General features: G+C 52.8%; 2 protein-coding genes across 8 annotated transcripts in view; one reads left to right on the top strand and one right to left on the bottom strand.

Annotated features, from left to right (window-relative positions):
• Positions 1-6,454, top strand: part of SIMC1 (SUMO interacting motifs containing 1) — a 31,533-nt gene extending 25,079 nt beyond the window's left edge. The window contains exons 7-10 of the mRNA XM_037134875.2: positions 580-708; positions 2,277-2,433; positions 2,568-2,652; positions 5,637-6,454. Coding sequence (XP_036990770.2) covers positions 580-708; positions 2,277-2,433; positions 2,568-2,652; positions 5,637-5,899 — 634 coding nt within the window. The 3' untranslated portion in view covers positions 5,900-6,454. The remainder of the gene's footprint in view (positions 1-579; positions 709-2,276; positions 2,434-2,567; positions 2,653-5,636) is intronic.
• Positions 6,455-6,538: 84 nt separating this feature from the next.
• On the bottom strand, positions 6,539-19,246 carry KIAA1191 (KIAA1191 ortholog). Of its 7 annotated transcripts, none has more exons than XM_037134876.2 (9): positions 19,035-19,246; positions 17,948-18,060; positions 17,597-17,682; positions 14,843-15,021; positions 12,123-12,246; positions 10,142-10,266; positions 8,251-8,354; positions 7,936-8,078; positions 6,539-7,830 (listed from the first exon to the last, which is right to left on the bottom strand). In XM_037134876.2, exons 3-9 carry the CDS (start codon positions 17,622-17,624, stop codon positions 7,622-7,624), a joined length of 912 nt encoding a protein of 303 aa, XP_036990771.2. In that variant the 5' UTR covers positions 17,625-17,682; positions 17,948-18,060; positions 19,035-19,246; the 3' UTR covers positions 6,539-7,621. The 7 variants fall into 7 exon arrangements, with proteins under 7 accessions (XP_036990771.2, XP_036990773.2, XP_036990775.2 ...); XM_037134878.2 differs by having other exon boundaries at positions 6,539-7,827; XM_037134880.2 differs by lacking the exon at positions 17,597-17,682.
• Between the last annotated feature and the right edge of the window lie 525 nt (positions 19,247-19,771).

Genomic DNA, 19,771 nt, shown 5'->3' with positions numbered 1-19,771 from the left:
TCTGCCGCATCAGCCTGGTGAAGTCTCAGGGGAGAGAAGGGCGCGTCCTACCAGGTGAAGTTCTGAGGCTAAACTTAGTAAGATCAGTGTACACTAGGAACCAGGAAGAGGACACCACATGGTGAATATCTGCAGGAGCAGGCAATGTAGGTTTACAGTGGTTCGCAGGGAAAAAGACATAATACAATAAATAATAATGCAAGAGCAAACTCTGGGCTTCATAACCGTAAACCTGCGTTTGCCCACTCCTGTATTTTCCCCTGTATCAGAGGAATTCAAATGATATGTTAGTCCTTCTGGACCCATTTCTTCATCTGTGCAATCAAGAAGTTACAGGTGAGAGGATCCTCGAAGTACTCTAGATCCCTCGGACTCTATGTGTCTGTCTTGGAATTTAAGAGCAGCTTGCTTTTGCAGCTCAGCCCCAGGTTCTGGGGGGTTCAGATGGTGTGATCTGGCAGGAGGGACGCGGGCATGTGAAACTGCCACCTAAAAGCATGCTGGTGGCCGAAGTGGCGCTCCCCACCCACCCTGCGCTGCGGAACCCCGCTCGCTCACCTGTGCTCTGCCCCGACTCAGGGTCGTGTGCCAGCTGCAACGCATGCTGTCCATCGCCGTGGAGGTGGACAGGACCCCCACCTGCAGCTCCAACAAGATGGCCGAGATGATGTTTGGGTTTGTGCTGGACATTCCGGAGAGGAGTCAGAGGCGAGTCCCGGTGCCGTTTTTCTGTTTTACACTGGGAACACAGTTTTGAAAAATAATTCCAAACAGTAAATTGGGGGGGTGGGGGGTGGGAAAGAAGTGAAAGGATAGTTCCTGTCTATACAACCTGTAAAAGAAAAAAGTTCTCAACAAATTGTTATTATTTGCAACTAAGGCATAATTGGGGGGGAGGGGAGATACCTTGCAATGGAGGCTAAATTTTCCTACTTCATCCATTGGGCTGACAACCTTACCCACCCTTCAAGGTTCACCTGTTAAGCACAACCTTCTTCCCTGACCCTCAGCCACAGAGCTGGTATCAATGTTCACCGAAGGCTTGAGGGGTGAATGGAACAGACATGTCCAATGTTAGAGGTGATCCAACAAGGGGTGGGGCTGGACCTGTAGAATGAGCCCAGGAAGGACGAGTAAGGAATTCAGTTTCTGGAAACATGAATTAATGAAGCATTGTACTAGGAAGAGATAAGGAATTAGACTCTTGGCCAGAATGAATCATTCCTCCTTTGAACCAGTAACTTTAGAACCGAGAGGAAGAAAACTAAACTGGAATGAACATGAATTCAGGAACAGGTGCTGGTACAGGAAGTGACCGTGAGAGGGCCACTGTACGGTGGTGGCCGGGGAAAGTGTGTCCCTCCACCCCCCCGTCTGCCTCTCACCCCCAATCAACCCCTGAGCTTGCAGCTGGCAGCCCAGAGTATTGTCTGCAGCTCCGGTTCCTCTTTTAGGAGAGTGTCATACCAGATATTACTGTCACAAAGGTTTAATTAAAACATCCTGCTAAGATTAAGACATTCACTGGGTCCCTATAGTATGCCAGTCATTGTCACATTGTCTCATATTTTCACGAAACAAATGCGAAAAATACTAGAAATAGTGAAATAACTAGCTTAGGGTTATACAGCCAATCAGATGGATTCAGGACCCCAGTGTAGACCCAGTACTTCTTCACCCTGAGCTCAATGTTCAAAGCAGGCAGACGTCTGAGCGCTGGGAAAGAAGGCAGGTGCACGGGCACCAGCCCGGTCTCCCCCTCTGTCAGGGAGGTCTCATTCGGGTCCATTCACTCACTTAAGCCCAAGTTCTGGTAAGAGATGAGAAATCTAAGGAGTGCATCACTATAAACAAATTTAGACTTAACATAGGCAAAAGTAATTTAAATAAAACCTGGCCCTACTTTAAAGCTCTCTCAGAAGGAGCAAATTGGCAACCACCCAAATTATGCTAAAAGATCCCTTATCCTAACGTTCCTTGCTGAGCCAAACAGTTTCCAGGACACCGTGAATATTCAGAAATACTCACTCTTGGTATTAATTCTCTCGGTGGCGGTCTGAAGTAGTTCTTTCTCACGTGTCCTAAGCTGGTCTTGTCCAAGCACCACAGACTCGCCCCTCTTGCAGCAGCAGTTGGTTCATGGGCAAGTCTGCCCGGTCCACAGACACGGGGCCACCTGTGTTCGGGCCAGCATGAGAGCAGCCAGGGAGAACTGTGGGACGCATTCCTGGGAGTAAGAGCTGTGCAGGCTAGCCCCCTTCCCATTCTCCACGCAGAGAGATGTTCTTCACCACCATGGAGAGCCACCTCCTGCGCTGCAAGGTGCTGGAGATCATCTTCCTGCACAGCTGCAAGACGCCCACCCGCCTGCCGCTGTCCCTGGCCCAGGCCCTCTACTTCCTGAACAATTCCACATCGCTGCTCAAGTGCCAGGTACCTGGCCCCCCCACCCCCCTTCAGCTCAGGCCCTGGACGCCACCCCCCCCCGCCCTTGGGCATCAGGTTGGGGGGACTTGGAAACTGCGTGGAGGGAGGCGGGGGTCAGCAGGCGCTCGCTGTCTCCGCAGTCGGACAAAACCCAGTGGCAGGCGTGGGACGAGCTGGTGGAGCACCTGCAGTTCCTGCTGTCCAGCTACCAGCATGTCCTGAGAGGTGAGCGGGTCCTTCCACAAGGGGGCGGTGTGGGGTCTCCCGGGGGCGTAACTGTGAGTCCAGGGTTCTGATCAGGGTGCACCATTCCTGGGTTGTGAGAAACGTCGCCAGAATCACTGCTACCAAACGGAAGAATTCACCTGTTTTTCATTATAAAGTGTAGTGCACTAGACCTCACGGGAGTTAGGAGTAGTGAGGGTCGTAGTGACTTGGGACGTGCCCAGCCAGGACCCGACTAGCCCTGGCAGCTCGCCCCGCCCGCCACCGCAACCCGGGGTCGATTGCTCCCCGACTACGGCCTTACAAACGCCCACCAGTGCAGTGCAAGTACAGAGCAAACTAGCGACAAGGGACAAGTGTGCGCCCCCCAAAAGACAGGAGACACCCTACAGTCTGTCACAGTGGCCCTGCCCAAGTCCCCGGTGAGCCGGGGGTCACCAGGGTCCAGAAGAACCCGGTAACTAACACTCAGGAGGCCACCACCGGCCAGGACAGTGGCACGATCACCGCCTCGAATGAGAATGGTTTGTTAGCCGAGGACCAGTGAGGTCCGTGGGAAAACTGATACAGTCATTCACTGCAGGGAGGGAAGGTGGTGACACCTCAGCTCTTAGGCAGTATTCCTGCCAAAAACACGTGGCCCAAATCGAATCACAAGGAAGATCAGCCCCACCTATCCTGAGGAAGCTTTTACAGAATTATTGGCCTGTCCCCTTCAAAAGCTCCAGAAACGGCTCTGTTTTAGAAAGGAGCTAAAGCACAAGAACACTCAACACCACGCCTGGTCCCAGACGGGAACCGAACCGGGAAAAAAGAAGCTAGAAAGCACATTATTGCGACAATTGGTAAAATCTAAATAGAGAATAGGACTGCATTAATACTAAGTTTCCTATTTTTGATCATTGTTCTGGCTTACGGAACGAAACATCCTCGATCTCAGGAAATCCACACTGAAATGTCACAGGGAGGAAGGGCTCCATGTCTGCGGCCGCCTCTCACAGCGGAAGGAGGAAAAGTGCGTATCCAAGGTTTAGCTGCCGTGGTCCTGTTAAGGTTGATTTTAGCTCAGTGATGATACCCTCCGGCCTCGAACTGATGAAGCTGTTGTAGAGATATTTTTTAAAAGGCACTGGATTTAAGGTAGAAGAGCAGAGCTTAAGTCCAGCCCCAGCACTTACTCTGCATTGGGCAGCCCGCCTGTCCCCAGACCTCCCTCCCTCCCTTCAGCAGACTGGGGCCAGGCGCAGCTCATCTCCCACGGCAGAGCTCGGGCTGCCTGCGCGCCTCCACAGCGGGGCCCGAGGGGATCTTCTCTGTGTTGGACATCCTTGTAACTCAACGGAGAGCACTGTGGAAACGGCCATGTGCGGACCTCTGGGCATTTTTAGCACCCTCAAAGAACAGTACTACCCTTCAGAACAAAGCCCCAAAGGCGAATTCCACATGGGCTTGGCCTCACTGAGCTTATGTAATTATTTCTTTTACAGATCTAGCCAGAAGTTTAATATTCAGGCAGCTGGTTTTTACTTAAAATTCACCTTTAGCACTTCTGGTTCATTCATTTCGCTTCCCAGGTGATACACCTGGGGCATGGGAAATAGTGACTTAATGTGGACATGGAATCTGGTTTTATTCTTACAGAATCAGAGTATTCTTGTTTCAGATAAGGGAAGGGAAGGCCTCAGACCAGTCTACAGTGGTGGGCAACAGCAGGTTTATAGTTACAACACCAATAATCCAGTAATTAATGAATAATAGTACAGTAATAAACTCGTGTATGCACAATTGTAAATCTACTTTTGCCCACCCCTATTGAGTAAGTGGGCTGTGTTCCAATGTTATTTTATCCTTGGCATCTTTTCCAGCTTCTTTGGAGACCAACAGTTAAGGAGAAAAAAAAAATTTAGAAATAAGTCATTTGAAAGTGTCCTACAAAGAACACAGCTGAATGGGACCCTGAAATGGTCAGCGTCCTTGCTGGTGGCATCTAACTGTGAGGGCTCCTTACTCAGCTCTGAGGGCAGGTGTTGTTGAGGGCATTTGAGGGTCAGCCTGAGTTGTCAGCTCCTGGGGTGCAGGAAGAAAGGACAAGGTTGGGAAGGACAGAGGAAGGAAGACAAGTAAATCCACAAACACTGGCTTACATCATCCAATGACCTTGTGAAGACCACTGACCTTGGGAAAACAGGCTTAGAGAAAAGTAAATGCAGAGCCAGGATTCAAACTTAGGTCTGTTGCCAAAGTCTGGAAGGAATTACTTTTCTGTGAGATCACTGGGCAAGATCAGAAAGTGAGATGCTAAGGAATTTCCAATCCCACTTTCCAAAACTCCCTATACATCATTAAATTACTTTTGTATAGACCCTTGACCTTGGAGGAAAGTATATCCTGAAAGTTCACCTTTTACACATACTTCCACAGAGAGCAGAGCAGCCCCATGGAGATGGGGAGGCTGGGTGTCTGCTGAACTCTGAGTCTCTGGCTCCGAGAAGCGACCCCTACCCCTGCCCTGAACACAAGTGTAGTCAATCAATCATTTGGTCTGTCCTACAATTTGTACAGAATGGTCTCACTTAAACAGAGTAGCTATAGTAAACCAATAATATCACAATAAACTAAGTTCAGTATTTCTTTGCAATTCTTTTGTACTTAGGGAAAAACCTCCCTAAAGATAATTTGAAATCCGTATGAATATTTTTCAAGTGGCTAAATTAATTTTAAATATAACTTCATTGTTTCAACCAACAAAGGCAAAAGGTTAAAATGCAGCACCAATTTTTTTAATATGAAAACCCTGAGGACCAGAGCGAACAATGGGCCTTTCGGAAACAGAGTCCCCACAGGTCCCCACTTGGCCTTCGGCTTGTCCCCCTCCCTGTTAGCGAGTCTGTGTCCAGACCCTGCCCAGTGGAGTTGGACTTGACTGTCTTAAATCGTAACGAATAAAAAGCCATTCAGTTCAACTGACTTTTCACCTCTTGCAGAGCATCTGCGGAGTTCAGTCATCGATCGAAAAGACTTAATCATCAAAAGGGTCAAGCCCAAGCCCCAGCAGTGCGACGACATCACGGTGGTAGACGTGGAGAAGCAGATCGAGGCCTTCCGCAGCCGCCTGGTCCAGATGCTGGGGGAGCCGCTGGTGCCCCAGCTCCAAGACAAAGTGCACCTGCTGAAGCTCCTGCTCTTCTACACTGCGGACTTGAACCCCGACGCAGAGCCCTCCCCCGAGCGCTGGGGCGCCCCCTGAGGTCCTGCTGCAGGGTGACCACCAAGAACACCTCCTGAACTCTCCAGCTACTGGAAGTTCTGAAGTATAAAAAGTAGTTAAGTCTTAGAGGACCAAACCCACCTTATTTATCTGTAGGTTACAGCTTTCTAACTCTTTAGTGAATACTTTTTGATAATTCTATCCTAGCCTATTCTGAAATATGGCTTAAATATGTAAGGTGTATATATTTTTTGATAAATTATTTATCTATACTTTTTGAAACAGGTAATACTATACGCATTTCCATGTTTAACATTTCCATTCAAGATGTGAACAGAACCCTTCTGAACAAACCCTAGATTCAATGTTATGTTACGCAAGGTACCGACGACCTGTTTTCACAAGAGAAAGACCCATTCGTTTGTCCCTGATGGAACACAACCATCAGTGCTACACTGCGCAGACGTGACCTTGTGGCCCGTCCATTAAGATCTCATGTAATGAAGAAGAAGATGGGAGGTCAGAAACAAGAGGATGAGCGTGTTGCAAAAATGTTTAAAGGACACAATAAAAAGGCAATGGTTTTTCAAAACACCAGGGTTCCTGCTTGGGTTCCGTGACAGAGTGGGCAGAGTGTGGTAGTCACTCCCAACGGGACAAAGAAAACAGTTATCCACATTTGAGAAAGCAGTACAGATTTTTATTGTCGAAACAAGAGATCCGAGTGTAACAGAACACAAATAAATTAATTGTTCTCATCATCTGAGACTCCAGGGCCTCTCTCTGGAAAGGTCAGCGCAGCTGGCCACGCAGACCGGCTCCTTCCAAAGGAGAAGCAGCCGGGGTTTGAGACAATGGGGTTCCGGACGACGACTGCACGTGCCCTCGGTGACGGGAAACGCACAGGTGCTTCCGGCTCCTTTCCCCGGGAAGCCTGGTGTTCACACAGGTGTGGGCTCACTGGAGGAATGACTGCTTAGAGGAAATGTTTTCATCTTCCACCTCTTGGCAAAAGTTGCAGGCCCTGCTGATACTTGTTTCACGTGAGTGTCCAGGCTGTAATTGATGTATAGTCACCACCACCTTTACTGAAAAAGCTTAACATCCACTCATACCTAAACAGTAGGCTGAAGTTTCTCCTTAGAAAGTCTTCCACCAAATTGGAGTTACTTTGATCTCACTTTGAAGTGTAACAAAGGACATGAAAGAGAAGCCCTGCCCAGAACAACTGCCCTGGGGGCCCCGCTGTTAGGACCTGGCCGAGAGCGAGGGCTGCAGTCTCCAGGCAGGAGGGTCCCTGCCAAACCTGCTTTTCTTCGAGCCCAGACCTCAGACGGACCGTGGGTCCCTGCGTGGACAGGGCGGTGGCACCAGCACCAGCTGTCGAGAGGGCGGAGCCTCTTGGCCATGGCCCGCAGTGTGGGTGCTGCCTGTGGTGAAGGAGCAGCACGAACGCCATCTACCTGGGCAGCGAAGGTCAGGTTCTGGTCTGGGCCAGACGGTGCACATGTGACGGGGAGGCCCCACACGTCGCGGCTGAGATGACCTAGTCTGACTTCAAACCAAAGCCACACGACGGCTTCTTCCACACAAGGGCAGGCTTTCCACAAATGGTTCTCAAAACTCTCTCTACTTCTAGCCTCAGTTTAAGGGGGTTAAAAGAAAAAACCAAAAAACCCAAACGCTTCCTATGTCAGAGCCAGAGTAGCGGTGGAGTAGGTGCGAGACTCCCTCTACCCAGAGTCACTGGAGGCCAAGGCTCTAGAAGCCGGTGGGTGTGAGCACATTCAAGTCCCGGGGCTTGAGGTCATGGGTTCGTGGCGGCTGCCTCTTCCCCTCCACCACTGGGACATCCATCTTGGGTGGCCTGCAGGCTGCTGGGTCCTCGGCCGTCCGGGTGGCCTGCGCGCGGATCAGCTCCATTGGGGAAGGTTTCTGGGCTCCTCGGTAGGGCTGGGTGGCCAAACCTGCTACAGGGGCAAACCAGAGCAAAGCAGTTGAGAATCAGCGACGGCTCCCCGCACACACGGGAAGATGCCTGCCATGCTGTTTCTCTTCTGAGAAAGCTGCCTCACCTGAATCGGACTTCTGGAGGGGTCTTGGTCCAAAGAGGCTCCATCTATCTGCCGAGTTTCTGTCCTTATCCCTGCTTCCAGAATCCATGGCGCTAAGATTTGGGCCGGGCAAGGCTGTGGAAGAGCCAGAAGAGAACCAGCCCCTGGCAGAGAAAGAAAAGAACAGCCTCATGTGGCCTCTTCCTGCCCCTCTGGAAGTGCCCCGCATGCAAAGCCTGGGAACCGTCGCCTCCCCCTTCTTGCTCTGGAACCACAGGCTTGAGTCCCAGTTTCACCTGCACACTGCCGCTCGGGAGGGTTGCAGGAGGGGCTCACCTAGGCTTCTGCTTCGGGGAAGAGTGGGGGGTGCTGCTGGGGGTGGACTGGGCCGAGACCGGCTTCTCTTCTCGCGTGACCTCTCCACTCTGCAGTTTTAGTTTCTGTTCAGATGGGTGAGAAGAGAGACCTCAGCTAAGTGTGTAAGGAATCAACCTGGTCCACACCAACCTCAAGCAAAAGGAGAACATGCATAGGTGGAATAATTTTGGATTACAGAACAGTCAAGTCAAAGGATACACATTCCTTTGGTTTTGCCATACTAAATAGAACTCCATCTGTTTAAAAGACGCACTAATTCTACAACACATCTTAAACATTTGAATAGTGTTTACTGCATTAGGCCTTTTAATGTTCCCACCTCTGCCAGCCAGTAAGCGCAAGAGCCAGAACTCAAGCTGCGCGCTTCCTGGGCCTTCTACGTATGGCCTTGAACTCTTCTTTTGCCACCTGCCTTGCCACGGACAACCCGCCACTGTGTCTCTTGAAGCCACGACTCCCGGGCCACGCCCCTCCTCTGCAGCTGCCCACTTCCTCGGTGAGGCCTGCCCCATTCTGTCCCTCCCACCACCAGTCACGCTGGGTTCCCTCCGCGTTGCAAACACACGTCTAACACAGAAGCGCATCCACCGGGGGAGAGACCACCCTACTTGCCAGCTCGTCCAGAGCGAGGGTCCCCGGCCATCTCTGTGCTCCACGCCCGGCGTGCTGATGCTGAGCCCGAGCTACACTACAAACACGCCCCCCACCCCCGTCAATTTACGTAAGCTGGCATTTGAGCCAGCCTCCTGCTCTGCTCCCGTGGCCACGGGGAAGAAAACGGCCCAGCGTCGACCTTACAACATTCGTGGCGAACTGCTCCCCCAGAACTCTGACAGAGACAGGTCCCGGGAAGGTCCGTGTCACAAGCCGGACGGTGCCCCTCTCCAGAAGCAACTGTCCCATCTGACAGCTTAAACCGGCCACCAGCCCAACCCTGGTCCCCACAGCAGTGGCTTTGACTCTCAGCGTGCAAACATCATCTGGGATGCTCGTTGCAACACGCCATAGTCCCCGAAGTCTCGTACCCCTCCCCACAGGCCACCAGAGCCACGCCGTCCTTCCTTCCACATGCTGTGTCTCACGACCCTCCCTTGAGCCCCCTCACGAGTCAGGTTCTCAGACAACGTTGGAACGTGGGGGAAAAACACCTACGGGAGGAGCCAGGGCACCGGGGGACTTGAGCTCAGGTGCTGTGACCGGTTAAATACGTGGCCTCGGGCCTCGGCCTCTGCACATACAGAACACAGAGCACAGGTCCCACCTCGAGGGAGCAAGGCGGAGTGAGCAAGGGCCGCAGAGGCTGCGCAGCACTGTCAGGCCTACGGTGGTGTTCCCTGAGCGGGAATCGTCTGCAGCAGTTTCATTCACACACCTATTCGGGCCTTGTTAACCTTACCACAAATTAGTCTCATTCACTCCAATTTTACAAAGAGCAAAAACATTCCAATTCTACATTAGCTTTTAATTAAAATAGGTTAAACCTCGAGCATGACCTTCCTTTCCAGCTGGTGTCGCCTCCACGGAGGCCGCCCGCGCCTCTGGTCACTCAGTGCCGCTCCTGCCGCTGTGCCACGGGACCCACTGGCCTCACGCTGCTGACGCGCCCACCAGACCACACGGGGAGCGCAGGGCTCCAGCCACCTCCCGACCAGACGCCCGCCCTGGGCCACCGGAGTTGAGGGCCCTCCCTGCCACAGGGGTCTCTCACAGTTCGAGGACCCTCGCCCTCGTCCACTCCCACCCCTCCCTGCAGCCCCCGCCTGGCTGAGCTGGTGCCTCCTGAGGCACACCCCCAGCTCTGAGCTACGAGGGCGTCACACTTCTCAAAGTCCCCACACAAGCAGCTTACGTGGAGCGCCTCTGCCCCGCGCAGGTACTTGGTCTCCTCGGCGGTGAGGCCCTTGTGGGGCGTGTAGCCAGCGTCTCTCAGCCCTGCCTGCTGCTCAAAACGCTGAATGCTCTCCTGGGTCTGTTCTGGGGACAGAGGAGATGACAGTCATGCCCTCCCCGTGCCATCACACACGGGGGAGGGCGACACAGACACCCGCCGTTCTCCCAGGAGCAGCAGCGACCTGAACCTTGCAGGGAGGTCCTCGGGCCCCAGGGAACTCCTTACCCCCCCTCCCCCGCTCGTGCGCCGAGCCATTCTCTGTGTGTTTAGAAATGTGACAGGGAGAAGCCCACTGACATTCAGAAACAGTGGGCGTTCTCCCAACACGGTTCCCCACAGGGGACTCGCCACCCTCGCGACCCACACAGAGATCTTCACCAAAGAGAAACGGGCCACTTTCGGCTGGACGGCACCGAGGGACCCATCAGAGCCAAACCACAGAGAATGGGCCTTGAACTCGCCCAGTCCACTGGGCCGACATTTCCTGTGTGTCGAAGTGCCCCTCAGCGGTGCAGGGCACGGGAAGCAGACAGCTCCGTGTTAGATAATCGCTGAGTCAGCTGCACGATCGACAGCTCAAATTTTTGCCCACTCTGTACACAACTTCCTAACACAGCCCCACGTCCACAATACAGCAGCTCTGGACCAAAAGTCTGGATCCCAGTGTCCTTTACACTCAGTCATTCCCTGTTGAAGGTACTATTTTATTTCTATCAGAAATAGAAGCTCAGGGGAAAAATACACCCAAATGTATAACGGTATTTCCATGTGTTACCAGGTGGTTACCTGCGAATTTAAAAGGCGGGAAGGAATTCAGTGTATCACAGCAACCAAGACCAGGGTTCAAATGCCGCTGTTTTTAAAAACGTGAAACCACAGCGACCCCTGAAGGACCCCAAAGGACAGACGCGCCGCTCTGTCCGTACCTGCGCAGAGCTATGCACACAGGCGACGGGAATGAGCCGAGTGGTATCTGAGCAACAGCAGAACGTCCAGGAGTTAGAACGCTCCGGACTGTGGGGAAGTGAGCTTTCAGTGAAGAAGCTGGCTTGTGCCGGAGGAGCAGGAATGAGAGCTCTCTCTCTCGAACACCTGCCAGAACACTCCCGGGCTTACAGGGTACACGTAGCGGCTGCTGAGTCAAGTGGTGTGTGTACACGCGAACCGAAGTCCAAGAAGGGTTTGGACTTTCGGTTCCTGGGCGGGTTCTCCAGAACAGGCCAGATAAACTGATCCTCTCCCAGGGCAGAAAAACAAGGACTTCCGACTTTGAGCCTGAGCCAGCAAGGAGGACCTCTGCGGGCCCTGTCGCTGGCAGGGGCTGCTGCTGACAGGCCGAGCTGTGTGTCTAATAACTAATTGTTAACAGCGGAACCGAGGGTTCAAAAAAAATACAAGCTCCCCTGTTTCCAGTCTCACTGGGGCCACAAATCACACATCCTAAAGAATAAAGCTTCAGGCAACAATGTTCGTGAATAAGAAAGCTTTGAGCCATTTAATTAAAAAAAAAAAAAAAAGATGAAGAAGGAAAAATAATACAGGGCAGGTGGCGGAGGCTTCCGAGCGCCGCCTTTCCCAGCAGCAGCTCCCAGCCGCCAAGCACTGGGCCGCCAACCCTCCCTCTACCTGCCAGCCAGGTTCCTCCTGTCATTTACAAGGAGACAGGCTCACGGGTAAGTGATCTGCCCCAAGCCACACAGATGCACGTGGGCGTGTGAGACTGTATTAGCAGACCAGCAGGAATGCATCTCTGTCAACAGAGATCCCCCGTGTTTGGCCAATGCTCACGTCCATGCAGCTTCGCTGGTGACTGGCAGCCCATCACACACTTCAGCTGGCCCCTGCCAGGCATGGTCAGCACAGGCTGAGGCCGGCGCACCTGCGGGCCCCCATGCCCACCTCCCACCCCTGCTCTGCTAGGAGCATGCAGAGCGCTTACTTGTGATCAGAGAATTCAGGATGACACGGGTGGCTTTAGCCTTCACCACGGGGACCTTTTCCGTACTGTCAATGGCCGATGACAGGGTCATGTCAGGGGAGACACTGGCCTCTCTTTCCTCCACCTGTTCAAGAGAGGCAAGGTGAGCACAGCAGGAAGGCCGCACACCTACACCCACTCCTCTGGGGAGGGGGCTACAGAAACACCTTGAACCTGATACGCAAGGACACCTTTACGGGCAGGGGATTTGGCGTTTCTACCCGATTAGGTGTGTATCATCCGTAGTGACAACAGATAAAGACACATAAATAGACACAAAAAAAGTGGGAAAGCCAGAGTAGGAAGCTGAGGGCTCCTAATTCCCAGCCATGCCTACCCACTGAACTGATCCAGGACTCCTGCTGAGCGCTGCCCACGTACCTGGAGCCACGCTAGTTTGGCTCAACTCACTGCTGCAGGCAGGCGCTCAGCAGACCTCAGACGTGTTGAGCATCGGAAGCCCTGGAGGGCTTGTCCAACAGGTGGCTGGGCCCCACCCCAGGGCCAGTTCAGTAGGCGTGGGGTGGGGCTCCAGAATTTGGTATTTTTCTAACAAATTCCAAAGTGATGCTGATGCTACTAGTCCCCAAGACCATACTTGGAGGACCACAGCTCTAAGGGTTCAAGGAATCGTCTTTTAGAACAAACCAAAAACTCTGTGTAGTTCCTCGTCTTGAACCTGAGAGCTGAGAGCTCACCTCCATGCATTCAAACCCCCAACGCCAACTCAGGACTGGCAGGGAGGAGAGGACCGGCTTTATTCTTTGTTGTCTGCTTCTTTCTCCAGAGGAATGAATGGAGCCTGTCAGCAAGTGGGGGCAGAAGCACTGAAATGCCGCATCCCTGGGACGACGCAGGGCTTGTGCCTCCCAGCTGGGACTCCCATGGAGCCAAGGCTGCATCTCGCTCCCTTACTTGGAGGGTGGCAGACGGTCAGGACAAATGAAAGAATGCATGCAATGAGTCCCGCTGAGCTTCCCCTTAGGGACAGTTGTTCCAAACCGTCAGCTGTCCCAGCTGGGGCGCAACAGCAGGGCGAAGCCCATTCTTTGCCTTGGCAAGTAAGCTGCAGCCTTCACACACAAAAGAGCCTAGCACCCTCAGAAGTGCCAGCAGCAGCCCTGCTGCTGTGCCGCCCCGGCCCCCGTCCCGGTCCCGAGTCCGCCGCCCAGGCACCGCAGACAGCTGCCGGGCCCTCTCCTCCAGTGCTGCCAGTTCTCTTTACGCTAGACGTTTCCTCCCCACAGCTGATTGCGTCGGACTGGCAGGTAAAGGACGCGGGGACAAATGTACCCCTGAGCTGCAGGAGGTGCTTTTGCAGAAAGTAGCCCCCTGTTCTGACAGCTGAAGGGAAGGGGAGTAGGGCGGGCCCATGCGAAAGGAAGAATCTAGCGCAGCTCCTCGGGGGCCAGGTTTTGCCGGGGGCAGGAGTCACAGCGTCTGCCACACGCCCGGCACATGTTCCAACCCCCTCTGATTTAACCTTGCAGCACCTCCATGGCCAAGGGGTCTTGGGTGGAGACACTGTTGCTCAGGGATGAAGCTGTGTGCCCAAGGTCATTGCTAATACACAGGCCATTAGGGGATTTATGCCCAGGTCTGTTCAAGTCATGGCTCACTGTGTTGTACTTCCAAGGTTAGGCCCTCATCTGTCATACAGCTCAAAGTTCAGTGCAATTGTAGCTGTAGATTAAATGGCCTCACCTGAACTTGGCAGGCCAAGTTTATTCAGGCAACGCTACTGAGAGTCAGAAGTCACAGAGACACCACCCCTACAGGCAGGGAGGCAGGCTTCGGTGACACGGTGGCAATGAGCCTGGGAGACCCTGGAGCCGCAGTGCACAGCTGGGCTGTGAGAGCAGGAATGGTGGGATGTGGAGTGTGTGCCCGAGTGAGCCAGGGCCCAAGGACGAAGGCTGCTCTCCCAGTGGGAGAGGCAGGTGTGGCAGGTGGGAGAGTGTGATGAGAAAAAAAACAGCGCATGTTTGGGAAGCAACCAATTTGCCCCCCATCACTCCATGAACAGTTTGGGGTCTGTTTTGTTCTCTGCTTGATACTGCAGGTAGACTACAAAACTGGCCTTGCCTCCTGTCCCCCGGAGCTGGCAGGAGGTGATAAAGTGCCACGGGGTGGGCGACAGGGGCCTGTGGCACAGAGGCAGGCCCAAGGAGAGGTGGCAGTCTTATCAGAAGGAAAACCCTCACAGGAGGGTTGTCTGCCCTGAGACCTGAAGGACACCGTTGCTCAGGCAGGTGGTGGGAGAAGAGGATGGGGATGGAAACATTCCGGGCAACAGAGCAGTTGAAGCAAAGACTTGAAGGCACTGAATACCCTACTAAGTGCAGGAAACCTTAGGTAACTTGCATGGATAGATCACTGGGGGCAGCGGCACACTAAGATCATCAGAGCCAGACTAAGGAGCTTGCATTTCTAAGGCTGTAGCAGGTGAGGTGGGGTGGGGTGGGGATGGGGTGGACAAAAGAATCTTGGGGAGGAGAAGGCACGTCCACTCTAGTTTGAATTAAAAGGACCAAAGGCCCACCGACTCCAGCAGAGACACAGAGAACACACGTAGGGATTGGCGGCAGCCAGATTCTGGGCGCTGGAGCCACTGAGGCTCCTGGGGAGGAGGAGGGGAACGAAGGCTTGGCTCGCCAGGGGCAGCCGGCAGAGTCAGGTACCTTGGCGAGGTGCTGATACTTGCGCTCTGGAATCACGGGCTTCCAGGGGATGCTGCCCATGTCCGACGGGGGAGGAGTCATGGGCGCGGGGTCCTCCAGGGCATCATCGTAGCTGAATGCCCGGCGGTGCATCCCGATGGGCAGGGACATCTTGCCTAGAGGCCCACTGGGCTCAAGGGCTAAGAACAGAGACACCTGTCAGGACGGGTTCAGCGACTGAACACGCTCGTAGCTTTAAGCTGATCTGTGGGCAGTAAAGCTCTGAACCGCTCGCTCCGGGACACAGCAAGGACAGCTTGTTCTGGAATAGCCAGTCCATTCAATGAATGGTAATCCGTGGTACCGACCCCTGCCTCTCGGCCTGACACCTGGATCCTCCTCTTAACCCACTCAGCAGCCCCAGTGCATCTGTGCGGTTTAGAAAAACTGGAAGTTCAATTTAAATTATCTGAGCAAGGTCACACAACGTCAAAGTGCAGTAAGGAATCAAAAGCTGCTCCTGATTTCAGAGTTTGGGTTCTTTATTTATGCCACAGAATCTGCCCCACAGCCATGCCAAGGCTCTCAACTCCTGCAAGACTGAGGACTTGACGTGCTCCTTCCCACTGTACAGGTGACGAAACAAGAGCCTGGAAGCAAAGTGACTTGCCCGAGTTCACTGGGCAAGCACCAGCAGAGGCTCGACTGCAGGTCCTCCGCCTCCCCTCCCTCACCACAGGAAGCGAGAGCACAGACACAGCAGACATTTGCAATACGCTGCCAGCGTCATCACCAGGTCCCAGGGCTCTGCGTGATTTAAACAGCAGTGCCAACCACCACCCAGAAACTGCTGATGGCCACTCTCCTGCAGCACGGCCCGCTGCCCCTGCCGGGCCGACCGGGGGCACGTCCTGCCGTGACACAGGCACCCTGGTTGGAGGGCGCGCTCGGTGCTGCCAGGCCAGGAAGCAAAGCTCATTTTGTTAATATCAAACTAACCTGTCCAGATCCTGCCCTCAGCGCGACACTTTCCCGTTGCTAAAATTATACAATCACCCCTCAAGACAACAACGTGTGTGGCAGTAAGTCCCAAACCTGCAAAGACACTTCATTTAAACAGCAAAGGACCAAGCAGCTACCATTATTACTGTCAACGTGAATAATAACCACTAACAAACCCTTAAAAACAGAAAGAGGATTAGTGGTGGCCGAGCTCTGGTGGGGCAGCGGGGAAAGCAATTACAAATGGACGTGAGGTTTTCTTTTTGGGGTGATGCAGATGTTCTGGAATCAGAGAGCAGTCATGGTCCCATAACCTTGTGAATACTAAAAACGACTAAGTTACTCATTTTAAATGGGTGACTTTCATGGTACGTGAGTTATCTCAATGAAACAAGCAAATAATAGCCGTGACTGGTGTGGCCCCAGTGGGTTGAGCATCCTCCCGCAAACTGGAAGTTCACTGGTTCGATTCCCAGGCCAGGCTCATGCTTGTGTTGCAGGCCAGGGCCCTGGCTGGGGGCGTGCAGAAGACGACCAATTAGTGTTTCTCTTGCACATCAATGTTTCTATCCCTCTCTTTCTCCCTCCCTTCCCTGCTCTTTAAAAATAAAATATTTTTAAAAAAGGAACAATAATAATGACCAAGTACCCCTCCTCCCCAAGCTCTTACACTCTGCATCTTCCCTAACTCTCATTAGACACACATTCTTCCCAGGTTCCGGTGCCAGAAACTGAGGCACAGACGTTAAGCGACACTGAGCTAGTGAGTGTGGGTGGGGCTGGAACACAGGCTGCGGCCAGCGCTCACTCAGCATGTAACACTCCACACTCCCCACACTGCAAAGCCTCAGCACAGTGAGTGCAGCCACCCCGAGGTCCGGGGCGCTCACAGCAGAGCTTACGGTCAGCAGAGCAGCAATGGAGGACAGACCAAACACAAGCTGATGAGGTCAGGGACCACAGAGGGACTGGTACTGGGAGACACAGGGGAGACTCCTGTCACTCCACTTAAGTTAGGAGCAATTTCAAAACCATCTTAAGACTCCTCCCATGAGCCATCCCAACCGCCCTCCTACAAATAATAATGAAGTCAGCTTCATTATTATATACTAAGCAACACAGTCCTACAAACAGACCCCAAAATTTTCAGGGCAGTAAATGCAGATTCATCACTAACTTTTAACTCACATTTTCACACAGTTTACATTTAATCGTCACAGCAGCCCGGAGAGACAGGCGCTGTCATCAAGCCTTCACTGATTATCTAAAATCAAGTGATTCTGATTTGATTTAAAACATCACTGCCCTCCCCACTAAAAGAGTCCAAGGTGGGATCAATGACTCCGGTAATCCAGAAGTAACTGTCCAAAAGAGATCCAGGACTCATTCCATGTCACCGTGGGCGTTTTCGTGACTAAGTTCCATTTGCTGCCTCTAAAGCCGGCTGGAGCCTTTCTGCCCAGGCCTCTATTCCCCCGGCCCTCCACCTCCCACAAATGGGGAGTGAGTTTAAAGTTTTGCTACATACCTCAAGAACTACCCACCTTACTCTGAATTCTTATTTAATGCTGTAGGAAAATAACAAATCTGTTATACCCTTGAGTGAAATGACTACTCTCTGGTTAGATTCTGGGTTCACTACGCCAGCTGGGTAGTTAAAAAGATAATATTTAGATGATGCCAACCTAACCATCAACACATGGTTCAGAAAAACTTGTTTCTGGATAGCAGCATTAAGGGAGACAGAGCTTTATCAAAAAGAATTCAGTTTACCGGGCACTTCTGATTGTCTCGAAGCCATTGAAAGACTGGGATCCGGTGCTTTTTCTACATAGATTTCAGAGCTGAGTCCCTGCCACCTAATAAAAATAACAGAGAGCATTTTCTTACAGTGAACACCAAAGAAGAGCACCAACGCTGTTCTTCTGAGAAGCACGCAGACTTTTATGGCTTGTTTACAACATGAAACACATGAAGAGCCAATGGGTGAGAAACATGCCAAGGAACACAAAAAGAAAACAAAAAACAAAAATAGGATAATAGCAAAGGTCTCACCACACCTGTGGCTGATCTTAAACCTGTGCTATGACAAAGACATGATACCTGGTGAAAAGGTCACCTTACCGGAGAGAAGGGATGTGATGATTAAGCTCACAGGTAGATATTAACTAGGAACATTGTTCAGCTGCTGCCAATTAGCTAAGTTGCTTGGGAGGAGGCCGTCCATTCCAGAGGTTCTGAGAACAAGAACCAACCAGCGTTGCCACAGCCGGTCAGAGTCTTCCCGGCACCCTCCTCCTCAACATTCCCGTACTCCCTAGCCTTGCGAGAGGGGTTCGAAGTTTACGGTTTGTTTTTTCATGTTTTAAGTAAGTTAAGGCTCAGGGTCCAAATAACCTGGCCCACAGCAAGGGGATAAGTAACTAGAGATTAAATTCCTGCTTTATCGCCAAAGCTGACTATATTTACAAGGGTTTTAGACAGCACTTATCCTGTGTTGTAACCCTCGCAGGAACGCTGCAAAGCAGGCATTATTATCCCCGGTTTAAAAAGAAAACTAAAGATCAAAAGATACGTGATTGGTCCAGGGTCACAGATGTGGCCCATCTACAAGATAGGTAGTTTCATCCCCATTTTACAGGGGAGTTCACGCAAAGCCCTAAGAAAGCTGTTATTTCCCTTGCAACTTGCTACGTGACCCCTCTCTTCTGATGGAGCTCAGAGGGCAAACTAGCTAGTTCTTCATTAAAGAGCATCGCAGAAACCAAAGTTCGGCCATGCCTCGGGTCTGGGGAGCCTACCGACCCAAATACATCCCTTCCTGCCCTCGTCCCCTCCCCCGCAGAGCTCACGCTTTTCCCATATGGGATGACTGACGATTCCACCAGGATGTGAAACGCCAGCTCTGACTCAACACCCCTCCCTCCGAGCCAGCAGGGAAAGACTAAGGCGATGAGGGTCGGGGCCTGGCGCTAGTCGAAGGTTCCCCCAGGGCAGCGCAAGTAAGAAGTTTCAGAGGTGAGGGGGCTGGGCGACGAGTGGGGTCCCAAGGCTAGGCAGCTCCGATGAAGCAGAGGCGAGGCCCACTGGGGGACCCCGGAGCCTCGGGACGGGGAGAGGACTCCAGGTGGAGAGGCCGGGAGCGCGCCCCTCTAGGGGAGCGGAGGATGTGGCCCCAGGGAGGCCAGGCCCGCCCGGCCCGTCCACTTACCGATTTCGCCGCCGCGGAGCTGCCTGTAGCCCGAGCCCCGGCACTAAAGAGGCGCCGAGGACCCACGTCTCTTTAGAGGTTGTGTCGCAGTGGGGATCCAAGTCATGATGTGAATGGCGTTGTGTCAGCCGCTACCCTAAGAGGTTCCGGCACGGACCAGAACCTAAGCTGCCAGTCTGACCGAGAGCCTCCGGGAAGAAGCCGATGTGGGGCCTCTGACGTAACGCGAGACTTTGCCCGGAAGGCCCTCTTGGCATGCTGGGAGTTGTAGTCCACGATCGGAATGCGCTCCTCTGCACTTTAGTAAGAGAAGGGAGCAGGGACCCTCTTCTAGGAAGAGCTGTGTTAGTCAGGGTTCACGCCAGTAGCGGAACCAGAACGGAGAGCAAACTTCATCCGCCTCTCTGGACGAGGTGGTCCGAATGCCCTTTTACGCCAACAAAAGCGATGCTTGAAGAGATGCCCACTGAGATGTCACAACCCGAAGGCAGACTTATTTCCCCCCCACACAACCTTCTAATATGGTTTACTAATATGGTAAAGCAACACGTTTCTACCCCACGTCCCAAGCTTGCCATCAAGGTTCATCTCAGGAGGGCTGGGGCTGGGGTGCTGGGGGAGCGGATCTCACATTTAGACTTCGGCGTTTGACACTTGCGAGGTCTACCCCGCAGGACGGAGAGACTTTCCGCAGGAGTGCCTTTACCAGGCCACCGCGCCTGAGTGCGCCATGAATT

Source organism: Artibeus jamaicensis, unplaced genomic scaffold (genome assembly GCF_021234435.1).
Source record: "Artibeus jamaicensis isolate MK-2021 breed Jamaican fruit bat unplaced genomic scaffold, CSHL_Jam_final scaffold_3151, whole genome shotgun sequence".
In the NCBI taxonomy this organism is placed as follows: Eukaryota; Metazoa; Chordata; class Mammalia; order Chiroptera; family Phyllostomidae; genus Artibeus; species Artibeus jamaicensis.
The sequence above is the reverse complement of the archived record's forward strand: the minus strand, read 5'-3'. Positions and strand labels throughout refer to the sequence as shown.

Excerpts from the sequence above, each read along its gene's own strand:
- KIAA1191 (XM_037134876.2), bottom strand. The coding sequence starts at position 17,624 with ATGGCTTCGAGACAATCAGAAGTGCCCG. Across the intron at positions 15,022-17,596 it reads GAGACAATCAGAAGTGCCCG|CCCTTGAGCCCAGTGGGCCT; the intron begins GTAAACTGAATT and ends CTCTGTTCTTAG. Across the intron at positions 7,831-7,935 it reads CCTCCAGAAGTCCGATTCAG|CAGGTTTGGCCACCCAGCCC; the intron begins GTGAGGCAGCTT and ends TTGCCCCTGTAG.